General features: G+C 43.8%; 1 protein-coding gene across 2 annotated transcripts in view; it reads left to right on the top strand.

Moving 5' to 3' along the window:
- Window positions 1–18221, top strand: part of JARID2 (jumonji and AT-rich interaction domain containing 2) — a 242337-nt gene that overhangs the window by 181207 nt on the left and 42909 nt on the right. For both annotated transcript variants that reach the window (XM_069492948.1, XM_069492949.1), the window contains one exon: window positions 6839–7015. In XM_069492948.1, the coding sequence (XP_069349049.1) occupies window positions 6839–7015 (177 nt within the window). The remainder of the gene's footprint in view (window positions 1–6838; window positions 7016–18221) is intronic.

Raw genomic sequence — 18221 nt, 5'->3', positions numbered from 1 at the left:
TGCTCCAGGCCAGCTAGCTGGCCTCTCTGAACATGCTCTGCCCTCCCCGAAGATAAAGCAGGATCCCCTTTTCCTGCCAGTGACTGCTGGCACAGATTCAGTAATACTTCTTAGAATCCTCTCTGGCCTTCTCCTTACTTTCTAGAAAGTCCCTTAGTATTTCTTGTCCTTTCTGAAAATTTTTTTTTAGAGAATATGGGGGATAAACGTCAGCACTATTTTGTTTGCTGAGCACACCTTGCTGACTGCAGGGCTTTTATTACTGACAGCAGTAAAGTCCCTTGTATGCATGTCCCATATGAAAGAGGAGTGTTCAGTGTCTCTGTTGGGAACTGAGGAAGCTTGGCATGGTTTGCAAAGTTGCACACAGACTTTGGTCTATGGTGACTGAGTTAGAGTAGAGGAAAAAGCCATGTCTCAACTTGAGATAATACTGCGATGGTTAGAAGTTATGTAGGTTGTGCGCCATCGTAGCAGCTGTATGATATGTATGATATGATTTGTGTATTCTTTTGAGATAAAGGGAACCAGAGACCTCATGGCATTTGGATGTATATTTGTGTTTTAAGCTGTCTGTGCAGAGAACAACACTGATAAGGTTGTAAGGGGAATGTTCCAGCTTTAATTACAAAGATGCCAGATCTGGGAGGGAGAGTGGTGTGTTACTCATCGTATTGTCTTTGCTGAGTCCCTTGTCTTAATTGCTCTTGCAGATAGACACTGCCCTAATGTGCAGAATTTCGTATGTGTGGGATCGGATAGGCAAACGTGGGTGCACGTGCATTTATGCTAGTGCCCGAGGGCTGTGACACAGGAAGAGGTGGAACGCTGAGGAAAAGACTGGCCATGCAGCCTGGCTGTCTCTCATTGTTCCCTGACACAGACTTCTCCATAGTTGAAAGTTTCCAACTCTCCTGTGGCATTACTCTCATACTTACTCTAACCACCGAGTTCATTTTGCATTTTCACACCCAACTAGATCCTGGGCACCAATCTGCTTATTTTTCATTTGGGAAAGAAGTTAGGAAATAAATTGCCTTTGCTGTCACCTATACAAAGACAGTATGATTTCATAGCTGTAAGTGGTCATTGAAACTGTGGATTAGCCTAATGACGGCACCTTCGTGTGAGTGGCTCAGCCTGTGTTTGCATACATGGCCTCTCAACCTTTGGGGTCAAAAAACTGTTTTGTCAGAAGACTTGTCATGCTCATTGTACAGTTGAGTAAACTCTAAGCCTCATGGCAAGTAAGCAGCTGCCAGAGCTGAGGCTTCACTTTAATTTTAGATTCCATGTAGAGTCCATTTCAGTGATTAGTGTCTTTTTTTGGATGTGCACGTATTTAAAGTGCAATCGCAAGATGGACACTATTGGACAGGCAGCTCCTTACTCAGTAAGGAAGAGGCGTTCCTTTGCATTTGGCCCCTGGCGTGGAGGACTGCTGCCCCAGTCTCACCTCCGCTGCACACATCCCTCTTCGTGCCAGCTATGACTTTGGAGGAACACATTAGTTCTATAATTTTAATCATTGCCTTTCCTTTAAGGCAAGTGATTAGTTTTCTATTAATACAATAATTATTTAAGACATGAATGTGAATCACTTTAAAGAAAATAATAGCACATGGAATATCTGGATCTAGTAAATAATTTTAGGATGTTATACAAACGAATGATGCTTGGGAAATTCTATTGTGAGTTCTTTTTCCCTTGTAAGTTGTAAAGTTGGGCCTGGCAGGCCCAGAGAGATTGCCATTCAACATATTATAGTTGTCCCAAAGGCTTCTAGGGAAGTTTGCTACATTTGTGCATGCATAATGTGTGACATGACTATAGACATCCAGTCTTTTTGGGTCCCTGGTGCCTATACGAGTGCCCGGTACACACATAGGTTGGATTAATGAACTAAGGTAGTTGTGGCGAGATTACTTCTTTGATTTCTTTGGCTTTCCTCTATCCCTCACTCCAGTCCCTACCAGTTCACTTGGAAGTTTTGTTTCTTAATTTAATATCCTGGTGTAGGGGCTGATTACTTTTTATTCTGTTTGTGTCTCCTAAAGATGAATCATGAGAAATGCAAACTCGGGGGGCCAATCCCATGCTAATCAGGTCAAGCAACAAAATTGGACTCCGCAGCTAAGTGACAGCCCACGGGAATCCCTTCAGGGTCTTTCCAAAATAGACCCGAGCTACGTTTGGCTTGTTAAGATCAAGAACTGGTCGAGGGAGAGAAGATAATGGGACGGGGAGGGCCTGTCTGTGTACATGATTCACAGAGAAGAATCCAATTTTATAGAAACCACAGCCTAAATTAGAGAAAGCAAGCTTTTGGATTAAAATGATTTCTGTTGTGGTTGTAACATACCACAGTTTGATTTTTGTCCAGATGAAAACATTTGGTTTGCACTTCAGTAAATATTGTGGAGACATTGCCAGCTAATTCTGAAAAGTAATGAAATACGGCTTTGGCAAAGAGCAGATGCATTCCGAACTCCCGATTCCTCTTATCTGATCCAAGTTCAGATTTTTTTTTTTTTTTCCACATTTGCTAATGCAGTTGAATAATCGGGAGAGAAAATCTGCCTGTAATTTTAATAGGAAACTGTATATAGTAAAATACGTTTTTATAATCATGGTGTATAAAGTCTCCCCACCTCCACCCAAGAAAACCCACACAATTCTCAACCCTCTACAACGTAAACCTTGGTTACTTCTGGACGACCACAGAGTTTGTAAAGGAGAGGTGTGGTGGCTTCCATGTGATCAGTCAGCCTCGCTCACTTACTGATTAACGTGAGTGGGGCTTGTGTCCCAACACAGAGTCCCCCCCTGAGAGCATGAGGGCGTGACTCCTAATGTGGGGTTGCTGAGGCCTTTCTCTAACCCTCCCTTGTTCTCACTGTCCTTGGTGTTTCACCGCAGGCTGCGGGTGAACCCTGCTGTGGAAAGGGGAAGGTCTCTTTCTAGAAAGCATTGTCAGGTTGTGAATCACCTGTCCTCAGCTCTCTCTTGCTGTTATTTTCATCCCTGTAGCTCCATTCCCGTTTTTTATGGACGCTGGACCCAGGTGAGCTTTTCAGACGATTGCTTCATTTGACATTTGGTAGAGAAAAGTTTCCCTAATAAATTTTCTGGATATGAAGCTAACCGCCCCCCCCCCCCCATGTGCCGGGATCTGTAAGTTACAAGCACTTTTTAATGAAAAACACACTGTTCTGTTTTCAAATGCATCTACTAAATGTTAATTCAACTTTCTACTGACTCAGCACAATATAATTATATAATGCATCCATTCACCCATTTTATACTGAGGAATGTGGGATGATTTTCCCCAGTAATAAATAGCTCAGACTGGTGTGTGCCTTGAGGGTTTTAAAATATCGTTTCCTTTATCTTTTTGGTATCCAGCAGATTCCTCCTTCTCTGTACTTACTTGTAAATTAAGTATTCAAGCTTGTGTGGAGGTAAAGGGGAAATAACTGCTCTCTGTATAAATGTCTTTAATTTTAGTTTCTCAGATGCTTTTTGCTTTCTTTTGCATATTTGAGGTTGTCGTTTAGCTATTTTACTTAGGTATTAGCCTGTAATGTTCCATGTTTCTCTATCACCTTGATCATTTTCACTTTGGCACCAAACGTGAGATGATCTTACTGGTTTTGTCTCAACCAGAAAAAAAGAAGCCACTTTTGCTACATTTTTGCCAGTGCCGTTTTTTTCTCCTGGTCTGCAATGGTAGCTTGGCTGCTGCTTTGCTTTGCATGGGGCCTTGCCAGAAGGATTCTTAGTGGGATTTACGACAGCCACGTGGTGACAGAGCATTGGCATACATGGCATTAGCCTCTGTTGGAGTTGTTCTTTTGTGCTTACTTCAGTTTGGCTGCAAGGTTAATGAGATGTATAGGTAGGAGGGTGTTCAGACAAATTCTGGAGGGCTCTTCCTTCTGGGGGCGATGCTGACTGCTCATGCATGCTCCTCCTGATGGATAGGTAGCAGATTGGCGGTGGCTTCCTGGAGGAAGATACCTAGGAGGACAGTCAGGCCATATCCAGGCTCGGAAGGGACAGTGTCATTGTTACCCCTGAGGGGTACCTGCCAGAGGGGAGAACAGTTGCAAGCTTAACATTTGAACTAAGGGCACTTTCTTGCCTCTACTGGTGAACTGACCTCCACACCTGGAGTTAATAATTACTACTGAGCTTCAGTCCTTTTCCTCCACTTTCCCTTCTCCCAGAAGTTTTCCTTACCATCGTCATACTACCTCTCCCTACCTGCTTTAAGAACCCTTTCTTTGTTGTTGCTTCACCTTTAGATCCAGACTGAGCTGTCATCACCTGAATAGAAGCAGAGTCTCCTTTTAGGTTCAAGGCGATCTGCTTTTATCCCCGTGTCCTTGTTCCTGGAAGAAATCGTGTTCTTCCCCCCACCTCCCACTTCAGGGCTGGTTCCATCAGAAGGACTCTGAAGTTTTACTTTGAGAGCAGGTCCCTCAGAATCCCCCCTGTTCCTTATTGGTCTCCAGTCTCCCATCTTCCATTTCTTTTGTTTTAGCCTCTAACTTTGTTGTGGAGTAACCCGGCAAGTCACATCTGTTTGTTTATATTTGCTGAGGTGCTATTAAAACACATCCATTCATAAAATTTTTTGCTTTGGTTGAAGAAGTTACCCTAAACACTTTCTTTAGGATGTCAGTGAAGCCTGGATGCTGAACGTCTAGACATTTTCTCCACTTTAGTTCTCTGGAACATAAACTCAGTTTTCACCTCATTCTCTCAACATCTTCAGTGTAAGGAACGTGATAGTTGCTTCATGTTGCTTCTCTAAGGTTTGAGTTTTTAAAAATCCTCAATGGATTCTGTAAGTGGAAGTTAATGCCTTCCTTATTTCTCACCTGCTGCACGTGGATTTTTACTTAATTCTCTTTGAATCAAATAATTTTTGTTTTTTTGAGTCAGAGTCTCGTCCTGTCACCCTGGCTAGAGTGCAGTGGCATCATCATAGCTCACTGCAACCTCAAACTCCTGGGCTCAAGCCATCCTCCTGCCTCAGCCTCCTGGCTAATTTTTCTATTTTCAGGAGAGACGGGGTCTTGCTCACGCTGGTCTCGAGCCTCAGCAGTCCTCCCACTTTGTCCTCCCACTTTGTCCTCCCACTTTGTCCTCCCAGGGTGCTAGGATTACAGGTGTGAGCCACCATGCATGGCCACTTTTAGGGTTTTTGGATATTGGTAAGTCCTGAGGATGCCTGAAAGAAAAAGAAGGGACTGGAGCTCTCAGTTAGTCTTTGCATTTTGGGGAGATGGGTCATCCTTGGTTTGCCATCTCATCTCCTCATACTGCCTATTCGTTTCCATTTCTTTGTTACAGAACACACACTTAAAGCTGGACAGGAATGGTTTATACTATCGAGTTTGAAGTTTGAGATCTCCAGGTACAAAGGATGAGCACATTTTTACCTGTATCTTTTTTGATGTTGCTGAAGTGTTCTTAGCTCATTCATAGGAAAGTGGACAAGAAGAGAAATGAATTTCATATTTATTGGTTATTGTGCAGTTTAATAGCAGCTGTCTCAGAAGTACTGAACAGGAAAGAAGTTTGAAGGGGATATCTTTGGGTTGTATAGTAGCCTCTGGTCCCAAATAATACACCAGTGACTTGACTTTATCTCTTCCTGAATTGTCTTTGTCTGAGAAGGAAGAACTATATTGCACTTCTTTATAACATTGAACTTATTCTTGTATTACTGATCTAAAATTCAGCATGAAAACATTTGAGAGGCCGGGCGCTCAACGCCTGTAATCTTAGCACTCTGGGAGGCCAATGTGGGTGGATTGTTTGAGTTCAGGAGTTCGAGACCAGCCTGAGCAAGAGCGAGACCCTGTCTCTACTAAAAATAGAAAGAAATTATATGGACAGCTAAAAATATATATACAAAAAATTAGCCAGGCATGGTGGCACGTGCCTGTAATCCCAGCTACTCGGGAGGGTGAAACAGAAGGATTGCTTGAGCCCAGGAGTTTGAGGTTGCTGTGAGCTAGGCTGACGCCATGGCACTCTAGCCCGGGCAACAGAGTGAGACTCTGTCTCAAACAAACAAACAAACGAACAAAAAAACCCAAAACATTTGAGAGTGAGAGGTTAAGATATAAAAGGGTAAGGATGTGGGTTCTTCTGTGTTTTTGTGGGTTTTTTTTTGTTTGTTTGTTTTCCAGCACTTTTAGTTAGTGTTGGTTAGGAATTTATTTTTATTTTTATAATTTACTTCCTGTTGTTAATCATAACATCAAAGTAGCTTCCAAAGACATTGGAATTTTCAGGAATCCATATCTTCCATTCATTCCTTATGAATACAACATAGTTATTTCATATAAGGAAATGTTATATCCTGTTTTTACTTCTTTTCTCTGATCATCTTTCAGTTTTTAAAGCCTAGTAATTTAAATGTATAATCTAAAATAGCCTTTCTTCCTCAACAGCGTGGCTAGGTGTTTTTATTTTACTTACCTTTTCTTGCTCAGTTCAATCCTCAGTGGTGAGTTTGGCTTTTTCTCAAGAACTAGTCAGGTGGAATTTTTAGATTTTGATTTGTTGTTTGGTGAGTGGCTTCATCCCCCTGCTGGGGAATTTCGCTTGAAATCTGTTAGAAGGACACAGATGAAGTTCTCTTTCTGGGGCTACTGGAAAAAGAAATTCAAAATGGCTTTGGAGATGAGTAGCTGTGTGGTATCTCCTTGGCGGTGAGGATTTAGGTATATGAATTCATGAATGTCTTATTGTGGTTTTCCTCCTGGAAGGGCTGAGGGCCAAGGCCTGTGTTTATGAGCTGTCTTCCTTCACCCACCAGGTTCTCCTGCGCTGCCCAACAGCATGGTATATTTTGGAAGCTCTCAGGATGAGGAGGACGTCGAGGAGGAAGATGACGAGACAGAAGACGTCAAAACAGCCACCAACAATGCTTCATCTTCATGCCAGTCAACCCCCAGGAAAGGAAAAACCCACAAGCACGTTCACAATGGGCATGGTAGGTCCACCGGTGGACTTGGGTAAAGAAAATAATATCCAAAGCTTGGACGAGAGAGCTGGGAGAGAACATCTGCTGAGAAGCAGAGAAGGGACAAAGGCTATATAACTGGGTAGTGGCAAGGCTAGTTGTGGCTACTTCACTAAGTGCCCGACACTTTATGGGCAAAGTGATTATTAGTACAGCACGCTGTTGGCCAAGCGCGGTGACTCACACCTGTAGTCCCACCACTTGGGGATGCTGAGGCGAGAGTATTGCTTGAAGCCAGGAGTTCGAAATCAGCCTGGGTAACATATCAAGACCCCTTATATACAAAAAATTAAAAAATTAGCCAGGTGTGTGTGGTGGTATGTACTCAGTAGTCCCAGCTGCTCGGGAGGCTGAGGCGGGAAGATCCTTGAGCCCAGGAGCTGTGATCATGCCTGGGTGCCTCTACCCTGGGTGACAGAGCATGACCCTAACTCAATTAAAAAAAAAAAAAAAAAGAATTATAGACATTCTTAGGTTGTGGAAAGGATGGTAATTTCCACAAGAGCCATAGATAATACAAATCAGGAGAAGGAGAAAGACCTCATCTACGAGGGATGGTCAGGAAGGTTTTGTGAAACAATTTTTGTGATATACTTTTAATTATTATTGTGAATTTAGCAAGTGGATACAGTGTAAACAGAAAACTATTATTCCTTATATGGAATTCAGAAAATGCACATATATTGTGAAGTAGATTGGTTTTTCCCTTGAGTGTTATGGTGTGTAGGAGGAGGAAGAAGATTAAAGGTTGGGTATCAGAGTGAGGGAACTCATTTTATTTAAATAAGTTGGCCATAGAACATGCCTAGTGAATTTTCAGCTGAGAAGTGACTTAATTGGACTTGGGCTCTGAAAAGGTTGAGCTGGCATCAATGATGAGGATTTCGTGAAGAGCAATGACTTCAGGAAGAAGAAATGCATTGGGAGGTTGTAATTGTAGGCAGTTACCTGGCCAAAGGTAACAAAGACTAAAAGTTGGCCCTGCAGTATATATATATGAATGTCATATCAGTATAAAAGGAGAGAAGTGCAGAGGCAGCTTCATAACTCATGGGCTAGCATGGCGTGTGGGAAAGGGAGTAAGAAAACTCCGGAAAAGAAGAGGGAAGCAAAGAGAGTCAGGGTCAGGAGGTGTCATGGCTGTTTTCTGTGGATCTCCTACCAGCTACTCGGCTAGACGTGTGTTATTCAGGACTCACAAAGGCCTGATGAGGTAGAGAGGCCCTGTTCCCAAATGGCAGAAAATCAGTGCTATAAGTGACTGAAGCAAAGAAACGTTTGTCATTTTCCCCCTCAATGCCTGCACACTGAGTTAACACTAGCCTTTTTGCACCATGTGGGAAATAGAGGCTCAGGACAGGCATAGCCTAGACAGGATGGAAGTCTGTGTCTGCCTTTCATTGTTGCTGGGCTTTGTCTACTTAATGTGCTTTCATCTGTCCTGCGTCTTGCTTCTGGCTGTTTTTAGGCATACCTATAGAGGTGTAAGGCCTGACCCCTTCTTAAGGATTTGTTGTTTAATTGGGGAGATGGGGCCTAATACAAAATGGTAACTACATTTTAACCTTTCAGGAAAAAGGTGGTTCCCTGTAGCTGCTGTCATCAGGGAATCTGGATGGTTGAAAGAGTGCTGCATGTATGAGTTGGGGTGCAGGTATAGACGTGCAGATGAACTTTCTAGGGAAGAACAACAACATACATGGTGAAATACGTGATATTGTCCGGTTGTGGGATGGTGGCATGTTGTCCCACCAGTATGGGGGGGCGGTGGTACTTCAAGGTGACCTGGAAGGCCAGGAGAGAGCCAATAACATACACCCTCCTGGGCAGGCAGAATAATGCTAATGCAGAGGAGGGAACTGTTGATGATTTTAGATGTAGAAATGAGACGAAATGGGTCACGTTCTGAAAGATTCCCCAGTTTAATCTGAAATAAAAGGAAAAATGATTGGAGTCGGAGGATTCCATCCAGGGAACGGCGGATGAGAACCTGGACTTGGGAAAATACAGTGGTGGTGTAGCTTTTCACAAGGGCCTGCAGAGGTGGGTTGAAGGTAATGGAACAGGAATTAGGAAGGCAGCTGATTTGGGGGTAAAAACTCTATTATCTGTTGAGTGTGTGGTGATTCTCACAACTGCAGAGGACAGATGGGATTTACCGTTACGGAGCTGCTGGTTGAAACTGGATGAACTTTCTGAGATATAAGGTGGAAAGAAAGGAAACTTCTGGGGAACTTTTTTTCTTTCCTTCTGTAAGTCTTGAGAGGGAATTTAGTTTTCTAGTTTTCTTTTTTATTTAATAGAGAATCAAGAGAAAATAAATGGCTGGGCAGGGCGGCTCACTACTGTAATCCTAGTACTCTGGGAGGCTGAGGCAAGAGGATTGCTTGAGCTCAGGAGTTCAAGACCAGCCTGGGCCACATAGGGAGACCTTGTCTCTACTAAAAATAAAAAAAAATTAGCCAGATGTGGTGCATACCTGTAGTCCCAGCTACTTGGGAGGTGGAGGTGGGGAGATTGGCTTGAGCCCAGGAGTTTGAGGTTGTAATGAGTTATGATGATGTCGCTGCACTGGAGCTTGGGCAACAGAGCGAAACCCTGTCTCCAAAAAAAAAAAAAAAACCTTGTGATTTAAAAATCTTCATCATTTGTGTACATGGATCTTTAATTCCCTTTTGACATGAGCTGCAGGGTAAAGGGGCAGTGAATGTCTGGGAGCACATTACAAGAGTACAGGAAGAGGGTGGGTGGGTGAGAGTGACTGAATTGGCTGAATTTTCACCTAAAAGAGGAGAATAAACAATTCTGCATCGACCACTGTCGTCATAAGGTGTGAAGGAAATTCGTGTAACTTTTCTATCTGTAGATACATATCTGTGCGTATGCATTTACACCCGGACACGTTGCTAATTTTGGAAAATCTTATGGGATTTTACTATTTTAAACAGTTAATGTTTATGGAAAAACAATACTCTGATGATTGGAAAGGGTTCAAAGTTTTCCCTTTGGGGATTTGCTTGTTAATTGAAAGGTTTCCCAACACACTGTTGGGTTGTTTTGTGTACTAATGCATTTTAATGTCTCCTGGCCGGTAGGATAGTGTGAGTCTTTAGTTCCAGGGTGGGAGGACTAGGTAGAAGGGGACGGGGATCTCAGGTGACAATCTGCATGCGCCCCCTCTTACTGCCTTCCTCCCTGTCTCTCATGTTGTCCTCTCTCACAGAGTAGAGCCACAGCATAAGACACAGGAGCGGTGGGAAACAGGTCCAGTCCGGCGGGGCTTAGGGGGCTCACTTTACTCATGCTTAACCCTTCTGTGCTCGCTGCTCTGCGACTCATAGGCACCAAAATCTGAAGGCCCCTGTACAGTCCTTGCCTCCTACAGGCCTGCTTCTGATGACTGTGTTTTCTTGATTATGAGTCCCGTTTATGCCTCTTTTTGAAATTGTGTTCAGCTGTTGTGTGTAATAAGTGTACTGTAGTCTCCAGTACAATTTTTTTAATTCCTGGGAAGTGAAGGCCTGGCCTTTTTGGCAGTGAGAGTGGCTGGCTTATGGCTTTAGTTAGATTGCGATCACCCGTGATTAGCCCAGTTCCCGACTTCCAAGCCTTTTTGGTTATGTCAGTAGTTGAGTTGGGAAGGGGTTGGCCCTTGTGGCAAAGAGCCACCTTTCTCCCCAGCTCCAGCAGTCCCAGAACTCTCATTGTGAGAGCTGTTGGAACGGCCTTGCGGTTTCTGTTTGCCTGAACCTAAACCTTGGTTCGGGGGTCAGTTGGCCCAAGTGATCTGTCCCTGTGCTGTTTGGGTCTCTTCCAGACTCCATCCACCCTGCCATCCCATACTGTTGTCCAAAGCCCCAGCCCTTACGGCCGGCCCGTTCCCAGACCACGACCCTCTCCCCTGGGCATTCCCCTCTGGAGTGTAGCTCCTCTCTTCACCGTTCTCAGGGAGAAGTTTGAGTTGTATTTTGTCTGAGTTTTTCCTGTCTTTGCTGTGGCTGGGCACAAATACCTTTCGCATCCTTTGCTACCTTAAACCTGGTAAGTAAAAGCCACACCCTATGGGGTGCTCAGAATACCAAATGAGTGAAATACACAAGCAGCAAACCAACTCCACTGCATTTTTTTCTGCAAAATTATTTTGTGAGTTTTCAGCAAATGTTAATGCCTGTGTTAAGGGAAGATTTCGTATTGACGTGTTCCTGAAATTGCTGTATTTGTGGTGGATTTGGGAAGGAACTCCGGAAGTCATTTCACTGGGAAAAGCACTGAAATATAATCATGGATGCTTTGAGGGCAGGATTTTGGCACATTAACCATTTGTGGAGTTATTTTTTCCATCAGATATAAAGTAAGTTCAACTTCTGTGCGTATGAGAGTCGTGTGTAAGCCCTTGTGCTGATATAAGTGCTTTGGGAGAGAACACACATGAACAAGGTATATAGGGTCTACCCTCAAGGAGCTAATGGTATGGGATGTCCCCTGGCCAATCTGTCAGAAATGCGTTAAGAAATTCAGGCTTTATCTATGTGTTCCTCCTGGTCCCAGAGGCTTGAGTGTCTCATTGGTTTTTGTCATCTCCTTGTCACTTTGTGTTTCTCACATATTGTCCTCCTGTCTCTTGTCTCTTGGCACATGCCTCTTGTGTCCTGCCACTTGTCTTACGACCATTTTGTCACCCCACCCCTCACACCCACGCACCATGGACCTTAATCGGAAGGTGCTGTTGGGTATAAGCAGCATATATACTCCAGTTTGGGCTCCATTAATAATGGCATTTTGTAGTTTTTGTGTACATTTATGGATTTTGTGGATTTTTTCTCCCTTCTTAGGCATCTCAGTACCAGGTCTTTAAAGTCCTATGAAAAGAAAATAGGACCTTAGTCTTTAGTGTTAGGTAGTCATTTAATGTGAAGATCACCCGGTTAGTTCTTTCCCTCCCTCCTCCTTTCCCTTGCTTTCTGAAGGGAAGGACACTAGTTACTGAAGAGCCATTTAAAATGTTGCCCTTGCCAAAAACGGCAGATTGCAGCCAAGAGCCAAGGATTTGAAATGCCTCTTCCAGTGCTCCGGCCTTTACACCGTTCTGTTGCAAGGATGAGAGCTTGAACTTCGTGATGGGTAGGGCCTGTGCTTCGGTGGTGAAGTCACCACCCTCCTGCCTGGTAGACAGTGGCAAGAAGCCAGCGCCACAAGGCACTGCCTGAGAAACACAGCTCTGCTGAGATCTGCAGTTATGCCATTGCCACATGGCTTTAATGTCCTTGGAAGCCAAATAGTAGCAATCCACAGGATGGCAGTGCTTCCCTGTGAAGCCAGTGGAGGTAATGGAGTGGAGCCAGCTTAGAAATGTACCAGCTACTTGGAGTGTTCCCCCAATTTCAAATGACCCAGCAAAAGACGATGGTTTCATTGAAACAGAGAAGTCAGCTTTGAAGAAGGCCAGTTTCAGCCTCAGAAATACACCGAGCTCTCACTTCGTAGTTAGACACGCTGCCTTACCCTGTTTATTTTGTATCCACTTTCACATGAAGGTGGATGACAAGGGAAAGAACTGTCAGCAGTTACTAAAGCAGTCACTGGTGCAAGTACTGGTGGTGCTTGGAAGTCAGTCCTCAGGCAAGAGGTACTAGCTGAGTGTGATGGTATTTCTGAAGTTACTGTTTTTAACAGTAGAGAAGGAAATTAGAGGTGTTAGAAGGTCGTCATCCAAAACTGATAAAACTGAAATGAGTATTCCTTAAAAAGTAAATGTTTTCAGCTGTGGAATATTCTTACATCTAACATTGCTCTTTCCCTAACCATTTCTAGATAATTAAAATTATAAGATGAAAAAACAGGAAAAAAAAAACAAAATTACACTTATAATACCAATTTTCCATCTGTTCAGATTCTAAGAGTGTCTTTATCATGATAGTCAGCAGAAAATTAGTTACATGTCCCCCTCTTTTTTTTAATTGACTAATTAGCTGTGTCTTCCTGGGTAAGGAATTTATGTAGCTTCTCGGTTTTGGTTTGTTTGTTTGTTTTTGACAGGGTTTCTAATAGTTTATTCCATTCTATAAGAATTTGCAGATCTATGGAAATAGCATACATGATACATGGAGGTCTCTGCAATTTACAAAACTTTTTTTTTTCTCTCTCTCTCTTTTTTTTTTTTTTTTTTTTTTAGAGACAGGGTCACTGCACCCTGATCTCCTAGGCTCAAGTGATCCTGCCCCCTCAGCCTGCCAAGTAGCTGGGATTATAGACAGGTGTCACCATGCCCTGCTAATTTTTATTTTTATATTTATATATATATTTTTTGAGACAGAGGCTTGCTCTGTCTCCTTGGCCTGGAGTGCAGCAGCATGAACATGGCTCACTGCACCCTCAAACTCTTGAGCTCAGGTGATCCTCCTGCCTCAGAGTCCTGAGTAGCCAGGACTACAGGCGAGCACCACCACGCCCAGCTATTTTTTTTTCTATTTTTGGTAGGGACAGGGTCTTGCTGTTGCTCAGGCTGGTCTTGAACTCCTGACCTCAAAGGATCCTCCCGCCTCAGCCTCCCAGAGTGCTTAGGATTACAGGCATGAGCCACTGTGCCCCGCTGCTTCCCTGATTCTTAATTTCCACTTCTGTGAAATGAGCAGGGTGGAGTAGATTAGCATTCATTTGTCCATTCATTGATTCATTTATATCCCAGCATAAAGAACTAATTACCGCTGGTGTCTCATGCACAGCAGTAGTACCATTCAGACCTCTCACGGCGGATGATGGCCACTGCCGTGTGTTCAGGGAATGACTTTTCCAGGATTACCTTCTGAGCTGAGTGAAAGTCCTGACTCAAATCCTGTCGTTGTAATTCACTCTGCTTTACTTGAGACAGTAGTGCTTTTTAAAGATTAAAATATTTATATCTCACCCTGTTTTCAGCCGGTTCACATTCCTATCTATGATTTTGTCTTCTTACTTCTCTTATAACCATAGGAAAATTGGTGTACTGTTATGTGCTCCATTCAGTGTGAATTGCCGAATGTCAGCAATAAACCCGACTCGAGTGGTTTACACAGGAATCCTCTGAGTGGTCAGACTGAGAACTCTGTTTTCATAAGTAATAAATGCCGATGAAATATTGACAACAAATGCCAGGGCAACTCAACATTGTCTTTTGTGCTACGTTTAACTCAGGTCCATTTCTTTGTCCATTTAGAGCAGAAATCTTAGGAATTCCTTGGAATGGGATTTCATTATGAGTGTGTCCATCAGTTATCAAAGGGGATATTTGTTTAAAAGTGACATATCATAAAGTGAAACAGATATTCCCACAGAGGGTTCACTTGCGATAAAAAGTTGTCCATGGGAGTAGAGAAGGGACCTAGTCTGTTGGCATGGCGTTCGGACAATGCTTTTATCTTTAAAGACACTGGATAGGTGGTAGGTGATTATGCATGTGGGAAAATGCTAGACCCTGGGTTTGCCACGGAAGTTGCCTTGCACCTGATGTGGCCTGAGGTGTGGAGTATTCCGAGGTACTCAGAGTGTTTCTTTAGTCTGGGGTTCAGAGGAGGCCTTCTTCAGGTTTGGAAAATTGCTAACCTTTTCTTGCAAGCTCCTGCAGAGCTCGGAGCTTGATTAGATTCTCCAGGCACTGGTGCCTCATTGCCTCCGAATAATCAGCAGGTGTGGGTGGGGTGGGGTACCTGAGCCATGGAGGTGTGAGACGCTGGGGTTGCTGCTTCCAGGAAGGGGTTAAAGGGCCCTGCGGTGTTGCATCTGCGACCTTGGGAAGCCATGATGCTCTGTCCTGCCCCTGTGTGCCTCCTATCCCCACTCCATTCTCTGATTTTAGAGAGCTCTTGGTGAATATAAGCAATAAACCAGCAGCGCTTTAGATGAAAATAAGTTGTCTGGATGCATGGAAAGAGGTTGGGTATAGTTTGTGAACATGATTAGGACTCTCCCTTCCCTCTCCGAGCCTCAGTTTTATCCCTTCATTTTCTAAAAATTAAAATGCAGAGACAGACGGTCTCCATTTCCTTTTTGGTTTTGCCTTGGGTGAAGTAGGTGCAAGTGTTAAATAGGTTTTCTAACAGGAAGAACCTAGGTTGGGGGCATAATAATTGAGTGGTCAAGCAGTTGCTCAGAATTGTGGGATCTTTCACAAGTAAAATGGGAGAGCAGGCTGGATTTGTGTGTGTGTGTGTGTGTGTGTGTGTGTGTGTGATTTCTCTTGTCAAATTTGTGCTTTTCGCTATTTTGTATGCTGGAGTTGCTGAGGCATGTCAGGAAATCCAGCACCATCTGTGTCCTCCCCAGAGAGATCACCCCCACTGACGCCGGGGAATGAATGCACAGAAAACAAAGTGTGGAAAACTAATACTTTATTCCTGGGGTAGGTTTGGCTAAAATTTTGATTAGGCTGCATGTCGAAGAGAATGGTTTTACTTCAGCTGTGTTAGTTTGAAGAACCTAGAACCCAAATTGCCCGGCGGTATCCTGCTTTATCTTGTTTCTCAGCAAACAGAGCAGGAGTGTGTCTCAGGGCTTGGAGCCAGGACATCTGGCCTTCTGGGAGGAGGTGGAAGAAGAGAGTACACACCCTCTGCCACGCCGTCCACACTGGGCTGCAGTTAGTGTCTACACAGGCCTGTCAGGGACAGCACTCCTCTTCTTTGGAGTGGGTGCCCTGCTCCCAGTAGTCTCCTGCAAGAGCCTGGTGTCCCCAGGCAGATGTTTTGTTTTGCGAACATTGCACAGGACTGTAATGTTCTCATTTATAATCCACTGCACATCCTAATGGAAATGGATTTGTTTATTAAAATACATAATCTGAAGTGACTTGGACAGCATCATGTGAGCTTTTAACCTTGGGTTAACACTCAAGGGTTACAATAACAATGCTTCCAGCAATTTCTATTTCGATAGCTCATCAGAGTTTCCAAAATACTCTTAACATATACAGAACCTCAAATGATCCTAACAATAGACCCCTTAGGTAATCACTATTTGGAAACAAAATAACACAATCAAAACACTGCTTTGCAGGTGTTTATGTTACAAGTTGATATTTGAAATGCTTTAGTTTTTAAAAAGTGCTCGTAATTGGTTTTTTTTTTTTTCCCACTGGGGTAAGTGTGGTAGACTAGAGAAATTAATAAATGAGTCTGGAATGAATTTTGCGCTGGCCTTGCCCGAGTTCTTTGTAGAGGAGAACTTGGGGAAGGTTTGTTGCTTAAATCAGCCACATAGTGTATATTCTTCAAATGCTTTTTTTCAGTTAAGAAAAATGGAAGGAATAGGACAGACTATTGTTCCTTTTGTGTGCATCCTTTTCTGAAGAGGGATATTTCTCAGAAGACTTTTTAAACAACATGTCATTGGACTCCCAGCTGGAATGATTTAATTGCTTTTGGATTCACACCGGGGGCATGTTGTGTAAGGGCCAAAAAGCAATCATTTGGACGCGTTTATCGCATTTCTGCTCTGTGATTGCCTTCGAGGTGCACTGAGCCCCTCTCTTTGTCTGGGCTGGGCGGGGCTGTGAGCTGCAGGGCCAGGGTCTCACCATAGCTGCGGGTCAGCGAGGACGGACTCTGTCTGACAGATGCTTTTTTCTCCAATTTTTTTTCACGGAATAGCCTCTTTACCTCATTTTAACCTTTGGTAGCTCCATTTTTCCTGTTGTCACAAGTGAATATTCTGCAAAGTTGGAATATGAGCTGGGAGCTTATTTCTTAAGAGCAGTTAGTAGTATGTGCAGAGTCGGGTTACACGGTATGTGTTCCTAGCCATCCCCCCTCCCCATTTGGGACAGTGGTGTGTGTTTGAGGCCACTTGGCAGAATGGTTCAGAGTAGAATTCAGGCACTGGACCACTTACAGCTGCAGTCTTGCTGTGTTTTAGTTTTCTTTTCTTTAATGAAGAGATCATAGGAGTGCCTTTTTCATAGATTTTGGTAAAAACTAAATGAGTTTTAGAACAGTTCATGGTAGAAAGCACCTTATTGCCTATTATTGAGACATTTGATTGAAAAGATCTGGAAGTTTAGAACAACCTTAAAATTGCTGAGAAAATTCCAGAAAGTTCATATGTCTCAAATGCCTGGCACATGATGAGGGCTGTCAGAGTTGACTATTGCCACTGCGTGTTGCGATGTTATCAACCGTCCCAGAACTGTTTTGTGAGCTGTTTCAATATGGTAGAAGGTCTGCAGGAATTCCTGTCTGTGTAATTGTCTAATCCCAGTTTCTTCTCACTTTAATGTGTTTGTTCCACAGGTACAGGTAGGACCTTAGGGATATACATAAACACTTAGGACAGCTGGCACTGGCCCCATGTAGTTCAGTGTGGGGCCCCACCCTCGTAACAACTCCTGTGACAGCTGGCTAGGAGATGCTGCACCTAGTGGTGGAAGAGAGGCTCCTGGCTCTGGGTCCTCCTAATCAGGTGTCATTAGGCTGGCTGGGTGTTTGGCCACTTCACACCTTAGCTTCCTCCTTTGTAAAATGCTGTTACTAACACCTGACTCAAAAAGCCACTTAGGGATTCAGGGTAGGATGGGGCTGGGAGTGACTGCTAATGGGTATGGGGTGTCCTTTTGGGGTAATGAAAACGGTTTAAACTCTCCGTTGTGGAGATTGTTGCACAGCTCTGTGAATATGCTAAAATCCATTGAGTTGTACACTTTAAATGAGTGATTTGCATGCTGTGTGAATTGTAGCTTATTAAAGATGTAAAGCAAAAATCTGTGGGGACTAAACGAGGTGGCAGATGTATGTAGTACAGTGCCTGGCGCTATGGTGAGTTCTCAAGAAAGCAGAGGGTGGCTGCCATTCCTGTTACAGACCTTGTGCCCCGGGACTCTTCTTGCTTAAGAACTGTGGTACCTCTGCAGTTTGTTAATGCTTGTCCCGTTCCTCATGGTTCTGTGCTTTGTCTTCTTGCCAGTGATAAAGTATGAGAACCTTCCAGGCCCGTTGCTCCTAAAGGCCACTTGCCCAGATGTTCCTCCCATGGCCCCCCCCCCCCCCACACTGGAGAACGCAAATGCCTGAGAACCAACTGATGCCCACAGGCTAGTAATCATCGGTCCTTTCCTCAGCCTCTGTGGGGGCCAGGAGGGCCAAGAAACCATTTTTCAATGACAAAAACCATTCATCCTGATTTATGGTCTTTCTGTTGTCCTGACCTTTAT

Source organism: Eulemur rufifrons, chromosome 18, assembly GCF_041146395.1.
Source record: "Eulemur rufifrons isolate Redbay chromosome 18, OSU_ERuf_1, whole genome shotgun sequence".
NCBI classification, from domain to species: Eukaryota; Metazoa; Chordata; class Mammalia; order Primates; family Lemuridae; genus Eulemur; species Eulemur rufifrons.
The sequence above is the reverse complement of the archived record's forward strand: the minus strand, read 5'-3'. Positions and strand labels throughout refer to the sequence as shown.